Source organism: Micromys minutus (assembly GCF_963924665.1).
Source record: "Micromys minutus genome assembly, chromosome: 4".
NCBI lineage: Eukaryota > Metazoa > Chordata > Mammalia > Rodentia > Muridae > Micromys > Micromys minutus.
Genome location: NC_137973.1, coordinates 2,364,593 through 2,381,653, shown reverse-complemented (window position 1 = coordinate 2,381,653; position 17,061 = coordinate 2,364,593). Strand labels below are relative to the sequence as shown.

At 42.3% G+C, this 17,061-nt stretch overlaps 1 protein-coding gene across 5 annotated transcripts in view; it reads left to right on the top strand.

Annotated features, from left to right (window-relative positions):
* PLCH1 (phospholipase C eta 1) overlaps positions 1-14,958 on the top strand; it is a gene marked incomplete at both ends in the record, with an annotated part of 168,206 nt that extends 153,248 nt beyond the window's left edge. For 2 of the 5 annotated variants that reach the window (XM_080916368.1, XM_080916369.1), the window contains 9 exons: positions 2,475-2,654; positions 2,751-2,858; positions 4,015-4,139; positions 5,458-5,542; positions 8,368-8,514; positions 8,826-8,905; positions 9,976-10,035; positions 10,373-10,727; positions 12,932-14,958. In XM_080916368.1, the coding sequence (XP_080772494.1) occupies positions 2,475-2,654; positions 2,751-2,858; positions 4,015-4,139; positions 5,458-5,542; positions 8,368-8,514; positions 8,826-8,905; positions 9,976-10,035; positions 10,373-10,727; positions 12,932-14,958 (3,167 nt within the window). Of the gene's footprint in view, positions 1-2,474; positions 2,655-2,750; positions 2,859-4,014; positions 4,140-5,457; positions 5,543-8,367; positions 8,515-8,825; positions 8,906-9,975; positions 10,036-10,372; positions 10,728-12,628; positions 12,652-12,931 lie in introns of all 5 variants that reach the window. The other 3 variants (XM_080916372.1, XM_080916371.1, XM_080916370.1) reach the window with 3 other exon arrangements.
* Between the last annotated feature and the right edge of the window lie 2,103 nt (positions 14,959-17,061).

The window sequence follows — 17,061 nt, the reverse complement described above, 5'->3', positions numbered from 1 at the left end:
CTTTTCCTCCGACTCTGTTTAAAGCATTCCCCACCAGAACTTGTGCATGGATTCAATTTTAGTTTTGTTGGGATGTGTAAACATTGTTCACGTATTCTGTCAGTAATACATATTAATAATTATCTTCAAGAAAAGGGGCCATGCCAGGGAAATCAATAGGGTAAGAACTATAGCCTTCCTATCTCCTCCTTCTGAGCTCTGACTAATCCAAGTTTTAGTTGTGGAATGTCACCAACACAGTGGCTGGCTTTTAACACCTCGGGAGTGCAGCCCCAAGGACAACAGGTACCCGACCACATTGTCACCAAGCTTGCCGGACACTTGGTCTGAGCACAGTAACCTACATTCTATTCCTTGTTTGCATGTATTCAGACACTCTCCTGTTTGAATGAGAATGAGACTCCGTGTGAGCCTGCTCTTCTTCAGGCTAGTCTTTTGCAACAGGTCCACACTGAACAAGGGTGTGAGCATCTGGAGCCCAGGATATGAGGTTTAGTAAAAGAGTGTAGGATGGTAGCAGCTGTGGCATTGTAGAGATGGCTCAAGAGATGGGCAGGGAGAAAATGGGGAATGTTCAGTGTTTGAAGTTTTACTCCAAATGACTTTCCTTCCATCTGTGTTTGGAATCCTTCTTAAACCAATGACCATTATACAAGATTTAAAGGAACACTATCTGTGAGAATAAGAGAAACCTTCAGTCTCTTAACCAGCAAGCTATGGTTTCTTCTAATAATGACTGTCTGTGGCTCTCAGATTAATACAGGGACTGGCTGGCTGGAGTATAGCTGTAGATATAACCTCATCTGTAGATTATGGCCTGACTATGCTTTACAGTCCAAGCAGAGACACAGGAGCAGGCACCATGTGTCTTTACCTCTCCACTTTTGTATTTTAAAAGCCTGGATGGATGGACAGTCTTCTTTGTTTCTGAAACATTACTTTAAGAAAATATTTATTTTTTCGTATGAGAGGTTGGGAATAGGGCCTTGTATGTGTTATAAAAATGCTCTCCCACTGAATTATATCCACACATCTTTTCTAATGTTGATTTCAGGACAGTATTTAGGTTGCCTGACATGGCACTGAACTTACTTGCTTGTGCAGAAAATCCTTGAACTTGAAATCTTCACTTGGCCTCCAAGTTGCTGGCATTATAGACCTACGCTACAGGAACTGTCTTTCCTATGCCTCTCTTCCAAATAGGTTTGATTGGTTCCATGAGTAATCACATTACCTTCAAGACTCAAGATTTTTAATCAAAATACTTTTCTTCCTTCATTTCCTTAGGCACCTGCTGTCATGTAGTACATGTATTTCATACATGCTTTTGATAATTTTCATTTCCATGTAGATATATTGCTTGTATGTGTACATGCATGTGTTTGTATGTGTTATATATGCACAGCACGCATAGGGAGTCCCAAGGATGGAGAGGCCTGAGTTTATTGTAGAAGCATCTTTCTTTCTTCTTCCACTTCATTCACTGAGATGGGGTCTCTCAGTCAAACGCAGAACCCACCACTAAGGCTAGTTTTGCTGGCTCAATCATCGTGGGCTCTGTTGTCTCCACCTTCTTAAGTGGCCATCACAGACAGGCCAGAACACTGGCTTGGCATTTATATGGGCTCTAGGGAACTGAACTCAGGTCCTCACAGTTACACGGCCAGTGTGCAGTCTCTGGGCCAGCTCCCCAGCCCTGCATGTGAGTTTTGAATGACCGTCTTTAGTGTTTGTCCTCCTGGTGTCAAGAGTAAGCTGTATATGCAGTTTGATTTATTTGCTGTCATCTGTCACTTTGCCAAAGACATTGATTACATCATGCACAAAATGACATTTTCCCTGCCTCTTCCTGCCAAACTGACATGAATCAATGAAACAATTGGATTCTGGGAGAATATGGGACCTCACAATGGAGCACTTTGGCAAATGAAGTTCTTATATGGCCTTGCATTGGTAATGGAGTCCTAAGAATGGAATCTCTGGATCTTTCCTGGTCAGGGGTTGCTTATACTGTGGTTTCTTAAGTAGCAAATATTGTTCATGCCTATTTAAGTTTGGCCTAAAAGTTTCTGTATTTAGCCAGCTGCAGCATAACTTGACGGGTAAAGATGCTTTACCCTCTTGCTCCAACAAGCAGCAGAGTCTCAGTGAGATACAGAGGCTCCTGTCCTAAGGAGAACTCAGATAGCATGCATGCGCTGCCACCACCAAGGGTGGCTCTGAGTTGTTTTTCCTGTCACGTTCTTTCTGTGGCTCTACATATAACTCGCCACATAGTAGGTGAGTCACTCTGAACCCATTCTAGGTCTGCGATGGTTTAATCTGTGACTAGTCTTTGGTGGGTTTAATATGTCAACGTCTTTAATTAACAGACTGGACCAACTTCCTTGGGCCCTGGAGCTCTGGCATTATCCAGCTTGTGAGTGGATTGGCTTTGATGCATTTACCACGTGCCCTATTTCTTTGACTGACAGGAACCACAGGGAATGTGTTGTCCTTCAGTGAAACAAGAGCACATCAAGTGGTTCAGCAGAAGTCAGAGCAGTTCATGATCTACAACCAAAAGCAGCTCACAAGGATTTACCCCTCTGCCTACCGCATCGATTCCAGTAACTTCAACCCTCTGCCTTACTGGAACGCAGGCTGCCAGCTAGGTGTGTGTGACCAAAGAGGAGTGGCCCTCTGCCTTCTCTCTCCACCTTGCCAATTGTGACTTGTCTTTAATCCTCTCAAACGATTGATTCCCACAGTGGCTCTGAACTACCAGTCTGAAGGGCGAATGATGCAGATAAATCGAGCAAAATTCAAGGCAAACGGCAACTGCGGCTACATTCTCAAGCCCCAGCAAATGTGCAAAGGTAAGTACCAGTTTCATACTGCATCTGTGATGGACAGCAGATGATGCCCCACTACGTATGTGTTCAAATTATATTATTATTGTTGTTATTATTAATGTGGGCACGTATGTTCCTATGAATGAAAGTAGAAGTCACAGGAAAAATTGATGAAGACTATTTTTCTCCTTCCACCATTATTGGCACTACGGATAACCTCAGATAATTAGGCTTCATAGCAAGAAAATTATCAACTGAGTGAGAAAATAAAGTGTAGGCATAAATTTTTCTAAACCTATTATTTGGGGTTCTTAAACATTTCAATATCCCTTCTGACCAGAAGTAGGTGAGAAAGAAGGTTAATAGGAAAGGGGGCTGTGGCCCTGTTTAGAAGTAGTTCTTTGGGGATAATTCCACTATTCATTGTCAGGATAACACCAGCAATCCAGTACAATTGCAAACACCAAATACAAATCAGTAGCAGTGGCTTGATCCAGCAGAAACTGCGAGGCTCTACCAAATTGACAAGAGTCAGCGAAGGTGGCAAGGATCAGGTAGAATAGCACAAGAAGTTCCTGGATGCAAGAGCATCCTCTCACTGTCTATGGGGTTTCATTTATACTCTTTCCAAACATCACGTGCCCTTTCAAGCACCAGCTCCAGCAAAACATTCTCTCATGTGTCTCAGCAAAACACCACACACCTTTTCATGAGACTTCCACAAAAACATAACGTGATACAACTGAGCCTCCAAAGAAACCAGAAATTTCCACTTCAGTAAAGCGTTTCTTTACTTAATTTCAGGTTTTCTTTCTGTTCCTTGTATTTTATTTCTAGACATGAACCAGCTTAGCAAACTATTGGAATCTGATAGAACTGTTTATCTTGAGGCCACAGGCATTCAAATAAGCTATTCATCCGTATCACAGTTGCGTTTAAACAGTTGCTTTAAAGTGGCCCATCCGCTGGCTTTTGGGACCAGGGAATAATGACACTGCACTGGGACTGCCTGCTGCTGCCTCTGCGGAAAGTGGCCCTGACAGCTCCCTGAGGATTCCTTTGTTCGGTCACTGTGATAACTGACACTGCTGGTCCTCTGTGTGGTACCTGTACGGTTGTGTGTGTGCCTGTGTATGTGTGTGTGTCCCTATGCTACTGACCACTCTTTTACTCGGTCTAGGTACATTCAACCCTTTCTCTGGTGACCCGCTTCCTGCCAACCCCAAAAAGCAGCTCATACTGAAAGTGATCAGTGGACAGCAACTCCCCAAACCCCCTGACTCTATGTTTGGAGACCGAGGCGAGGTAAGCTACACCTAACTGCCCAACTAGTTAAGTATGAGATTATTTGATTGTGTTTAAGCAGGCATCTCAGTGTCTTCAGGATTATTGCGCTTCTCTGTGTTGTAGGTACAGATGTTTAAGAGGGGGAGGGGAGAGTGTTTATAAGTGAGCACTGACCTCCACTAATCAGGCCTGAGCTGGTTTTCTGTCAGTCACACAAAGTTCTTGTCTCTACACATTACCTGTTTTGTAGGATTGAGTGGGCACGATCCTAGTGCTCAGTTTGATGCTGGCAGTGCTTAAGTCGGGATGTAAAGAGCAACGGCTAATGTCATTATTGACAGAAACATGGCCAAAGGCATACTTCCAACCACACAAGTCCAGCACCCTTCCTCACTTGTGCCTGCTCTTTGGCTTCATGCGTTGTGGCCACATGTCACTGTCACCAGCTGCTGTCCCCTTGTTGCAGGATACAGCAGCCTTTTGTTTTCTCCCAATGGTCAGCCGTGTCTCAATGTGCTACTCTAAGAGCTGACCCTTTACTCCATGTTCTACACGCTAACCTTCTCAACATTCACACGGCTCTGCATGTTCATACTACTGTGAATACTTCCTCTGGGCTGTCTGCAGTACTGTGTAGTACACACACTTCACCTTCCTGGGGCCACACGGCTCTGCATGTTCATACCACTGTGAATACTTCCTCTGGGCTGTCTGCAGTACTGTGTAGTACACACACTTCACCTTCCTGGGGCCACACGGCTCTGCATGTTCATACCACTGTGAATACTTCCTCTGGGCTGTCTGCAGTACTGTGTAGTGCACACACTTCACCTTCCTGACCTTGTCCCATTCTTCATAGTGACTCTCTCCAACCTCTCTGTGCTTATCAACAGACAGCACAGTGCCTTACTTCTCAAGAAAGCATCAGACTGGACCACGGCCTCCATGTCTCCTGCCCTATCTCCAATGGGCGAATCTCTGTTTTCCTTTCCTGCTTTTACCTTCTGACCTGTGTTCAACAGCAGAAATAGTTAATTGGTATAACCAGGAAGTTTATGCTTACTTTTTTATGTCTGAAGAAAGAAATATACATTTTCTATGTCTCCCAAGCTTTTCATTTTGAGAAGTCTTTATCTCCTATAAAGTTGCAAGAATAACAATACAATGAATGTTTCTCCTCAATTCACAGTTCAGTTAGTACCTTTTATAACATGTGCTGTGCTGTGCCCCCATATATACATACCTCATAAGCATCTGGCTAGTGTATTCTCAGAGTAGTTCACACTTGGGTGCAGGTGACACTGACAATAACACTCACTTCCTCTTTTGTATACAGATCATTGACCCTTTTGTCGAAGTTGAAATTATTGGGCTGCCAATAGACTGTTGCAAGGACCAAACTCGTGTGGTGGATGACAATGGTAAGGTGGTAGTTGGTGTGCACCCCTGAGGAGGTGCACTGCAGTTGCGGTGTGCATACCAGAAAAGGTGTGCGGAAGCTACAGTGTGCCCCCTGCCCCCCAGGATATGCACTACAGCTGGAGTTTGCACTGACAGGGCCAAGTGTAATGTTTAGAAAAGAGAGCTATAACTGCCATCGAAGTGGATGTTGAACACACGGAGAGCATCGGTCAGTGGCTCTAAGCTTCTAGTTCCTTTCTGAGAAAGGAAAGGAAGTGCTGTCAAGCCGAGGCACTCAGGAGTCAACCACTTTGCTCTGTAAAAAGCCTCAAGCGCATGAAACGATGACAGACTGAAAATCAGAGTCTCCTGGTGAATAAAGGAGATTCTCTTTTCTGTTTACTTTGTAATGAGCTCTCAGTGACTTCTGCAACTAAGAAAGAAAGGTTATCCAGAAAAATATGTTAGACTTGGGTAAAGGTAGTGCCTTCTCGTCACCACTGAAATGCTAGCCTCTTATCATATTTAAGTAATGAATGTGCCAGGGCATTCTGGTCCAATCTTTATATATTTCTGTGTTCCAAAAGACAAACAACGACCAGAGCTAGGGAAATATTTCCTAGTGTGTTACTTATAATGTGAGGTATGTGTTCTCATAAATAAGTCTCCTTCAAGCTTTTGTATGTGAAGTCCGTGTGTTTAATTAATTAATTAATCTTAAATATGGCGAGGGGCCAGCATTGCAACAGTGGGAAAAAGACATTACCTTTACCCAAGTCTAGCATATTTGTTTTTGGAAAATCTTATAAAATTATATCTGTGTGCTCTATATGTGACAGGTATTATTTTATACATTTTCTTAGTTTAGAATAATGAATATTCTAAAATTATTGGAAGTCATGGTTATGAAAACATTAGAGAAATCAGTGTTTAACAGTAGGGTAAACCTGTGAGGAAATAACATTCTTTCAAAAAAAAAAAAAAAAAAAAAAAAGATTGATTTACTTTGTATACAGAGCTCTGCCTGCATGTTTCCCTGCACAACGGAAGAGGGCATCGAATCCCACTACAGATGGTTGTGAGCCATCATATGGTTACTGGGAATTGAACTCCAGACCTCTGGAAGAACAGTCAGTGCTCTAAACCTCTAAGCCATCTCTCCAGCCTCAGGATATAACATTCTTAAACAAGTTCTTATGTTGGATTTTCTCAGGACTGAAGAAAGTACTCCTTCCATTCTTAGTTGCAGAAGTAACTGAGAGCTCGTTGCAGAGTCAATGGGAAAGAGAATCTCCTTTGTTCACCAGGAGACTCTCTGATGGTCAGTCTGCCATTTTTCATGGCCTTGAGGTTATAGAGAATGTGTTTAACTCCTCTGGAGTGCACGTGCTTGATAGAACTTACTTCCTCTTTCAGAGTGGTAGACATTTTAGTCTTTCTAATTATTATGCCCAAGAAAATTTCATCAAGAAATAAATGCCTTTTGTCTTTTTGTATTTAGCCTTAGTGCATTTCCATTATTTTAATAGTACTTGAGAGGAGTCATTATAAAGGAAATAGGTTTATAAAAAGAGCCCATGATGTTGGAGGCTGGGGGTCTAGCCAACATGGCACTGGCTTTTGTTAGGGTTGTCCTGACTGACTTCCATCATAGCAGGAGGTATCATGAGAGAACTGTGTGTAGAAAATCACATGGGAACTTAGGAACCTGAGGAACTTGGAAGTAGACAGACTTGCTCTGTTACAGCTGAACTGAGAACTCACCAATTCGGGAAGGGATCATCAACATTTTCTGGGCACAGAATCACAACCTTACACTTGGCTCTGAATCATGAAATAGTCACAATGGTTGCAAAGATTGCCACTTAAAATTATTAGGGGACAAACCACATGCAAACTATACCAGTCTTTGAACCAAGGCACGTGCCTTCTTGTTCATTTTCAGTACAAGTAGGAATAACGTTCTTGCTCCATGGAAGCCACTTGGACTCAGTGCACAGTCTAAGTTAAGCCTTTTGCCCACTGTATGACATTAGACATACGTCTCTGAACAGCAGTTCTCCAAACTGTATAATGAGTTACAAATACTTTCAGACTTTTGAAGGTATAAGTGCGTGTTGCTTGTACAGTTTTGAAAAGTTATAGTTTGAAACCTGATAAGGTATGTATGTTTTTCTTATGTAGACAAAAACAAGCTGGGTGTGGGTGGTTCATGTCTGATCCCAGTACATGGGAGGGGGAGCTAGGAGGATTGTGAGTTCAAAACAAACCTGCACTATTGAATGAAACTCTGTTTCCAAAAAAAAAAAAAAAAAAAAAAAAAAAAGCAAAGGAAGGCCACAAGCCCTTGACTTGCTACTCTTAAAAGTATTTCTGTGGGCATTAAATAGAACTATACGTATGCCAGAGAATCGAAAGTATAAGGCTCCTTAAAAATAGAAGGAGACCTTTTGGTAGCTCAGAAATATCCTATTGGGGCAACTTTCTGTAACATTTTTGCTAAAATATTTTTAGAATACTACTATAATTTTTAAGCTTATTGAAGCATTTTAATGACTATTAAGAAGCTTCCTGATACAATGGGGCTTCATAGATTAATAGAACTGATGTGATAATTTACAGGCAATTTTCCTATCAATTATTTTCTAGCAGTAGGGTAAACTCAGAGGCTTTATTTCAGCAAGGCATCCTGGAGAGGTTCAGGCATCTTCATAAATTTAATATTTAATATTAATATTAAATATTGCAAGCAATTTTTACTGTCTGATCTACAGACGTTGCTGCTAAATAATTTCCAGCCCAACCCTTTGCTTTTTCTAATTTTTCTTTCCCCCATTTCTCTAAGGATTTAACCCTGTGTGGGAAGAAACCCTAACTTTTACAGTTCACATGCCAGAAATAGCTTTGGTTCGGTTCCTTGTGTGGGACCATGATCCTATTGGAAGAGACTTTGTGGGACAAAGGACCGTGACCTTCAGTAGCCTCGTGCCTGGTAGGTTCAAGCTCACCTTTGATCTATAGATTGGTTATTCTGTCTGTCTGTCTTCTACTGTGGGAGAGGAGTAACTAGGATCTAGCTTCATTAGTTGTTTCTTTTTAGAAAATGTAACACATGACCTGGGGCAAACAGGATGCTTATCAAATTTATTATGTACATTAAACTGTGTGTTGTATGACCGATGTATTGTAACATGCTATATAAAACGTGAAGGATGATAGTAGAGACAAATCCTTAATTCTCTTGCACTCTCTGGAAAGCCAAATGCAAATTCAACTGAAGGAACCCGTTCTTTTCTGTTGCAGGCTACCGCCATGTCTACCTGGAAGGGCTCACAGAAGCGTCTATTTTCGTTCACATAACAATCAATGAGATCTTTGGAAAGGTGAGAAAGATCACGGACATAGAGCAACAATATGGACCTAAAGGAGTTTACTGGTTCCCTAAGAAAATGTACATTTGACCAAGTGTCCCTTTGTGGGTGTTTGGAACTCAGTGAGCTCCAGCGTGCTTCCAGCCAGTTTATTAACTGCAGAGACTTGAGGAATCTATCACACCTTCAGACGACCATTTTGATGACAAGAATGAAGGCCATTAAAATTTAAGGTTCTTTGTAACTCTAAAAAAGGCGCACTTTCTACAGAAGGAAATATGGCGTCTCAGAGGTTTGAAGAGTGGCCTATGTTAATCTAGCTATGACCCTGACTGTAGAATGGAACAGTACCCAGACCGCCCTGTGTGGCGTCGTTCCACGGTCTGTGCTGCCTTGCGCTTCTCCAGAGTATTGTCATGGTCTCTGAATCTGCTCTCCATGTGTGACTCTGAGGTAAAAGTGGCACCTGCCTCATAAATAAGTGTACCTGGCGTGGAGTATATGAGCAGACATTGGCTAATTTCAGTGTCGGCTGGGACTGCAGTGTGGGTTTGCCTCCTACCAGTCAGCAGAAGGGAGCAAATGGTCTTTATTTCTGAGTGTGCTGAGATAAAGCCTTTCAAGCTTGAGCTCATATTTACACAGCTTGTCAAGCTCTTTCTGTTAACCTTAATAAAAACATAAAGAACGGTTTGAAGATGATGCCTAGATTCTCAGAAGCCCAGCTTAACTATGTATAATAAGTATCTCTAACTCATCAAGGTAGCGAAAAAACCAGGATTTCTTTAAAACTTAGCCTAGAAATAAAATACAAATAAAATATTCTATATAATTTTTGTTTCATTCCTAAATAAATGACCAATTTTGAGGCATTTATTATGTCCAATGTATGTATGGGTCCGGCTGCTCATACCGCAAAGTGACTGTGTTGAATTGAACAAGGAATGAACAGAAAAGAAAATTATTAGAAATGGGAGGGTTTGCACAGGGTTTATCCTCACACTTTCCTTTTGTGCTTCTGGTACCGCCTTTTTAAATGAGCCCAAAATGTGTTATCTTGTGTTTTGTTTTCTTCCCTGCAGTGGAGTCCCTTAATCCTCAACCCCAGTTATACCATACTGCACTTTCTAGGAGCTACAAAGGTAGTTGCTCAGCATGGTCCTGCACTCTCAGGACTGTGCTCTTTTTAAATGACTGTGGTGACATGTCTCCTCACACCTTCCCATCTTCTGCTTGCCACGAAACACGCATTGCTGCTTCAAGGTTGCTGAAGTCCTGTCTGTTTGTTACCCATGGAAACTTCCCTAACATTTTATCATATGGCCCTGCTGTGAGCTGCTTTCTTATTTTGAACATCCTTCAATCGATGGCTATAAAATTTCACTTCACATTCATTCTTCATGGAGCTGCCATTTCAAACTCAAGTTTTCCTTACGATGGTATGGGCTTAACTTGTGGTTGGTCCTTTTGTGTCCTCAGAACAGACAGCTTCAAGGCCTGAAGGGACTGTTCAATAAGAATCCCAGGCACGGTTCGTCGGAAAATAACTCCCATTATATTCGGAAGCGATCAATTGGAGATAGAATTCTGCGACGTACAGCCAGTGCTCCAGCCAAAGGCAGGAAAAAGAGCAAAGTGGGCTTCCAAGAAATGGTTGAGATAAAAGATTCTGTCTCTGAGGCTGCAAGAGATCAAGATGGCATCCTGAGGAGGACCACACGGAGTCTGCAAGTACGCCCTGTCTCCATGCCTGTTGACAAGAACCTCCTGGGCTCTTTGTCACTGCCCATATCTGAAGCAGCAAAAGACACGGATGGAAAAGAAAGCTGTCTGGGTAAGGTGCTTTCCGTTTCTCTGAGCTGCATGTCTGTCCCTTGTTCCCATGCTGACAGTGCTGCCATTCTGCAATTAAAATGTCTGAAAAATTAATGTTAATTCTATGCAGGAAGATTTTAATCTTTTGATAAGAGAGTGGAAAAAAAAACGCCCTTACCATTTCCATGTGTGGGGAAGGAGAACACCAGGTGGAGTGCCCTGGAGCATACTAATCTGAGGGGGGGGCAACAAAATATAAATAGTCCTGTTTTTCTGAGTGGTCGCATATTTAAATCAAGGGGACTTAAAAGGTGTCCTACTGAGTTTGTCCCAGGGGTGAATGGGCTTTTCTGGCACTTAATACAGCTTCATTACTTTTCACTATTAAAAACCTTTCGGTTGGAAATGTTTATGGTGAATGGATGATGCTGAAAGCCAGTCACTGCCTGTCTACTGAGATTAGTTTTTGCTTCCTTAGGGTGTGGTTGAGACACTGCACTCCCACGTTCTTGCTCTGGACAGTGGCAGGGGAGGAGGCTTGCCCATGGCTATTGCTTGCACATTGGCTCTTCACGGGTAGGAATTAGGAGCCGTTATTTTTCTTAGCTTAGGGTAGGATAGACGCATTTCAGCAACCTGACGACTAGCAATGACCATTTTATCAAGTGACGCAGAGCTCTAATTCTGTTTCTCTGACTCCTCTTCCTGAGTCACTGTGCCTGGAATTGTCTCAAACAAGTAATGCCTTGTTTTTTGCATTTTAGCAAAATTAGTCTTTATCCAAACAATATCATTTCAGCGACTTTGTTTTTCCACAAATGCTGTTTTGCTTGTATTGGTTCTTATCGTAAGGTGTTCTAGTGAGAAAAGAAACGAAAGGGAGAAGCTGGGCTTGAACATTCCCAGTTTGCGCGGCCCTGGAGTCTATCATGCACTGGGGAAATGTTTGAAAATTTGTAAAGTGTAGCGTCAGAGAAGAGGGGATATATGTGGCCTTACATTTACTTTTAAAAGCCCTTTCAGCAAAGTGAAGTTATGTTCAGTAGAGATCTGTACTAACTACTCTTCTAACTGCAGAAGATGCTAAGCCAAGAGGATGAGCTGAGAAGTAAGAGAAAGAAAATGCTTTTCTCCTATATTTAAAAAGATATAAGAGCTAATCACGTGCTTTAAACTTACAGCAAATATGGAATGGTATGTAATCATTGCAGTGATCCCAATCACATTGCAAAAAAAAAAAAAAAAAAAAAAAAAAAAAAGAAAAAAAAGCAACTGGGAAAAAAATCAGAACACAAAGTTCTAAAGAGCCTGTCTCTACAAAAGCAGCTGCTTCTGAAAATGATGTCCTGGAATATTTAATGGTTTACAATTTCGGAAACTTACTTTTTTTAGATGATGAATAAAATTTTAGTGATGAGAAAGTATTTTGTGAAAAAAATTTATTCACATATGTCTTTGAAAGAGTTAAAGGACAAATAATCATATAAAAATCATTGAGCCTTGAGCCCTTGTCTCAACACACATCGAAAGGGACGCAGCAGTCCAGGTCGCTGTGAATTGTATGTTTTACAATTTTCCTTATTTAACATCTTACTACCACCTTAGGGGAGGGGGAAGAATGTAAAAATATCATCAAGGGAATGCTGAATGTCAGCAGTGATTTGGAATTGACTGGCTACCCTCTCACGTTGAGCCAGGAACTATGAATAGTTTGGTGCACACATTGTTCCTTCCAGCTGTGCTCGATAAACAAGTTTTCGAAAATGTATGTCTTTTTAGAATTCTATCCCTTGTGCCTTGCCTGTCGCTAATGCATGTGTAACTTTGAAAGCTGCGAGCGTCGTGTTTACGGGTGCCATGTGCGTTGTTTAACAGAGCTGTCTTGTTCTGTTTCTGTTGCCATGCTTCTGTGTAGTACAGATCTGAATAGGAGGCAGCGGAAGGTAATCCTCACCGTGAGCACAGTAACTCATGGAACATTACATCCTCAGCCGATGTAATAGACATTCAAACGGAAGCTCAGTGAAGTTCCTGTAAATATAGTCTACCATTTATCCATCACACAGACACTGTGTTGCAAGCTTCTGCTTATCCATAATTATATTCCGTCACAACGTAAAACAGATTTACATTCTCCATTTGTCTGTGTTGAGACAAACATGACTGCCCCGGGGCCTGCAAAAAGTGACACACTTTACCTAAAATGCTGTTTGTTTTATTTAGCAGAGGACAAGGATGACGGAAGAAAGAGGGTGTCAACTAGAAAAGACTCACACTCTTCAAATTTCAACAAAAAGTTATCCTCCTCCTCCAGTGCCCTCCTCCACAAAGATGCCGACCAAGGGCCAGGTGCCAGTGTATCAAACCCAGAACAGTGTGGAGGACTAGGTTCAAAGAGTGGGAGACTCAAACCAAATATGACAAATGACTGCCAGGTAAACCACAGTCCCCCAAAATTCCTCTCTCCAAGGAAGCATTCGGCATTTGATCCTGCAACGAAGGGACCGCACGATCTGCACGGAACGAGAACCGTTGGAACGGAGCATGCGCAGGGCTTCGCGGGAGGGAAAAGCGTTCTTTCCCAAAGTACTCCGGAGGTGGAGACACCGGAAGGCAGCAAGGCCAAGGGCAGAGCTGCCACGTCCTTTTCTCTGTCCGATGTCTCTGCACTCTGTTCTGACATCCCCGATCTGCATTCAACTGCCATTCTGCAGGACACAGAAATTTCCGATCTCATTGATAATGTGACTTTAACAAATGAGAATGAGTCGGGCAGTTCTATCTCCGCACTGATTGGCCGGTTTGAAGAGAGCGACCACCCGGCTAACGTTGCTGTGGTTTCTCATCTCCTTAGCACCAGGGGGACATCAGGAGGTGCTCCCTCGCCAGTCGCATTGGGCCTACAAACACCCTTCAAGCATGGATTTTTCCATGGAAAACACAAGGCCTCCTTTCTGTGCTCATCTCCTGAGCTGAACAAGCTCTCTAGTGCGGAGACTCCCAAACTGGCAAATAACACAGTTGCTTGCGGCTCTCCCATCTCTACAGCAAAGCCAAGTGATGACCCTTTTGATAAAGCCAAGACAAGGGTCATGGAGGGCAGCCTGCCTGGGTCCCCTGATGCTTCTCCTGGTCAGTTTCCCAAAAGCCCCACCCATGGAGAGGACTGTAGGCATGTGATGAGCAGCCCTGCTCTCTCCATGGAAGATGTAACAGCTGACCCAGCGCTCTGTATAAATTCTGCAGAGAGCAGTCTTGTGGAAATTGATGGAGAATCTGAAAACCTGTCTCTAACAACCTGTAACGACGGAGGAGAGGCTCCGAGTCAACTCGTTTCTCCGCTAAAGTTGCAGCAGAGCCTGGAAATGGTGGAACACATCCAGAGTGACTTGAGGAAAAACTACTGTAAAGAGACTCTCCTCCCTTCTGAAATATTCAACAATATTCCAGGTGTCAAAAATCACAGTATCTCTCATCTAACCTATCAGGGTGCTGGCTTTGTGTATAACCATTTCTCAAGTTCAGATGCAAAAACAAACCAAATCTGTGGGCCCCAGCAGCCTAGGGCTCCAGATATGCATGCCCCTATACCCACACCGTCAACACATGCTCCTTTGGCTGCTTTGAAACTGCCAAGTCCATGTAAATCCAAAAGTCTGGGGGACTTAACGTCAGAGGACATTGCCTGCAATTTTGAAAGCAAATACCAATGTATTAGTAGGAGTTTTGTGACAAACGGCATTAGGGACAAGGGTGTGACTATGAAGACAAAGTCATTAGAACCTTTAGATGCCCTAACTGAACAGCTCCGGAAGCTGGTGTCCTTTGATCAAGAAGACAGCTGCCAAGTGCTGTGCTCAAAGCAAGATGTCAGTCAGTGTCCCAGGGCATTAGTCAGAAAGTTGTCATCTAGAAGTCAGAGCAGAGTGCGCAACATTGCTAGTCGTGCCAAGGAGAAGCAGGAAGCTGGCAAGCAAAAAGCTATGGCCCAGAGCCCCAGAGGAGTGGTCCTTAGAAGTAAACCGCCAGCTCCTGCTCTGGCTGTGAACCGTCACTCCACCGGCTCATACATTGCAAGCTACCTGAGGAACTTGAAAGCTGGTGGCCTAGAGGGTCGAGGCATCCCAGAGGGAGCATGTACAGCTCTTCGCTATGGATACGTGGACCAGTTTTGTTCAGATAATTCAGTGCTGCAGACCGAGCCAAGCAGTGAAGACAAACCCGAAATTTATTTTCTCTTGAGGCTTTGAATTATATAAAGTTGCATTTTCATTGTTTACATGATATTCTATAGGATTTACATTTTTTCCATTGTCAGTAAATATGATACTGGGCTTTGAAATGATTTCCAAATGTATTTTTAAACTTGTATTTTGGTCTCCCATTGACTCATGCATTTGTATATAGATTCTGTGGCATTTCCCAGGAACCCAGGATCTTTCCCCAGGATACTGTAAACTGTGTCAGTATAAAGTGTGTGCATGCCTTCCATGTGAGACTTCTCAGCAGCTTGGGTCACAGTTTGCATGTGCTACAAAGAAATGGTTTTCCATTTGCTCCAGTGACAATCCCAGGGGCTGTCACCGTTACTCACCATGTGTTGAGCTGATTAAGATGAGACTTTGAAAACCATCTAGGGATGGCTTCTTTGTTTGAAGTTGCATCTTCCTTCTGAACTGAGAGACCCTGATTCAGTTTTATAATCCATTTAAAGGAACTGTTTTAAGTAATTACCTTGCCCTTTATGATTTCCACACGCCACCCAAAGTGAGAATTTCCCAAAGACGGAGAGTGTTCCTTCAACCCGCAAAGCCCCCTTTAGAATAGGCTGTGAGGAACCCAATGAACTTCTGTATAGAAGGACAAATTAGTTGGTTACACAGTAAATTTTGTTACATATTTTTGCTAATGGCTGTTATGTAACAAGAATCCAGTTGAAGAGCTACCGTGCTTTTGAATTATCTAATATTATAGATTGAAAATAGTAGATTCAGAAGGAGAAGCTTTCAGCTGGGTACAGTGGCTCATGGCTTTAATCCCAGCAGACGCGGATGAGTTTCAGGCTAACCTGATCTACTCAGTAAGCTCCAGGCCAAGCAGAGCTACATACTAAGACCTGTCTTTAGATAACAACAGCAAAAAGATATCGAGAGACTTACATTAGACTTAAAACCCAAAGTAGTACAAACAGAAACTTCCCCAAGGCATTCAAGAAAAAGAAGAGTATTTTCTCATAATCCAAGTGAATAGATAATTAAAAGAAAACTTTTCCCTTTAGGGAACCAAGTAACTATATTTTAGTACTGACATATATAATTTTCATTGCGAATCCGTTTTTTTTTTTTAAATTGCATGTTCAGATGTCATTTGCTTTTTGTACCATGAATTACAGTGATGTTCTTCCTGGACTTCATAAAAATATAATTAAATCAAATTTTTGAACACTTGATGATTTTATTTATAAAACAAAACCAAAAGCACAGCTGGAGTTTGTGTGTTAACTACTGAGTGAGGGACCGAGAGTACTTGGCTATGTCTTCCTTTCTATGTGCCAGTAGCAAAACTGGGAACTTTTATTGTTGGGGATGGCTTTATATGGCAGTTTATATCTGCAAATATTTTTATTATGTCAAAAAACCCATTCTTGGTTTTTAATTTATATATGTATATGTATGTACATATACTATACATACACACACATATATCTTACATGTACGTATAGCATGTATGTCTGAGGAGGTCAGAAGAGGACCACAGATCCTTTGGAACTGGGATTACAAACAGTTGTCAGCTGCCCTTTGTGAGTACTGGGAGTACAGTCTGGGTGCTCTGCAAGAGCAGCAAGTGCTCTTAACCACTGAAGCCTTTATCCAGGGCCATCATTATGTGAAGATCCTCATATCTGTAAGATCCTTAAACATATATCAAATGGAGTTCTTTTTCTGCATTTAGTATGGCTTGGCAAGTTTAAAAAGAATTCTTGGCAACCAGTCCAGTGGTAAGGATTGTAATAGGTGGTTAGGGGGGAACAAACATGAGATGTTCGGTTTGTCATGTGTGTGTGTGTATGTGTGTGTGTGTATGTTATTGTGTGTGTGCTAGTGTGTGTGTGTGTTAGTGTGTGTGTGTGAGTGTGTGTGTGTTAGTGTGTGTGAGTGTGTGTGTGTATGCGTATGTGGGGAGTGGCATGGGGAGGGGAGCCATTAAGTCATCAGTCTCTGCTTCTTTCAGTCCCAACTGTTAGCTTTTCTCCAGTACTGGGAGTCATCTTTCATAAACCTAAAAATTTGTTGTTAGAAGTAATATTAAGGTGAAAGGGACCAAAACCCATTTGAGTACTGTTAATGAGCTTG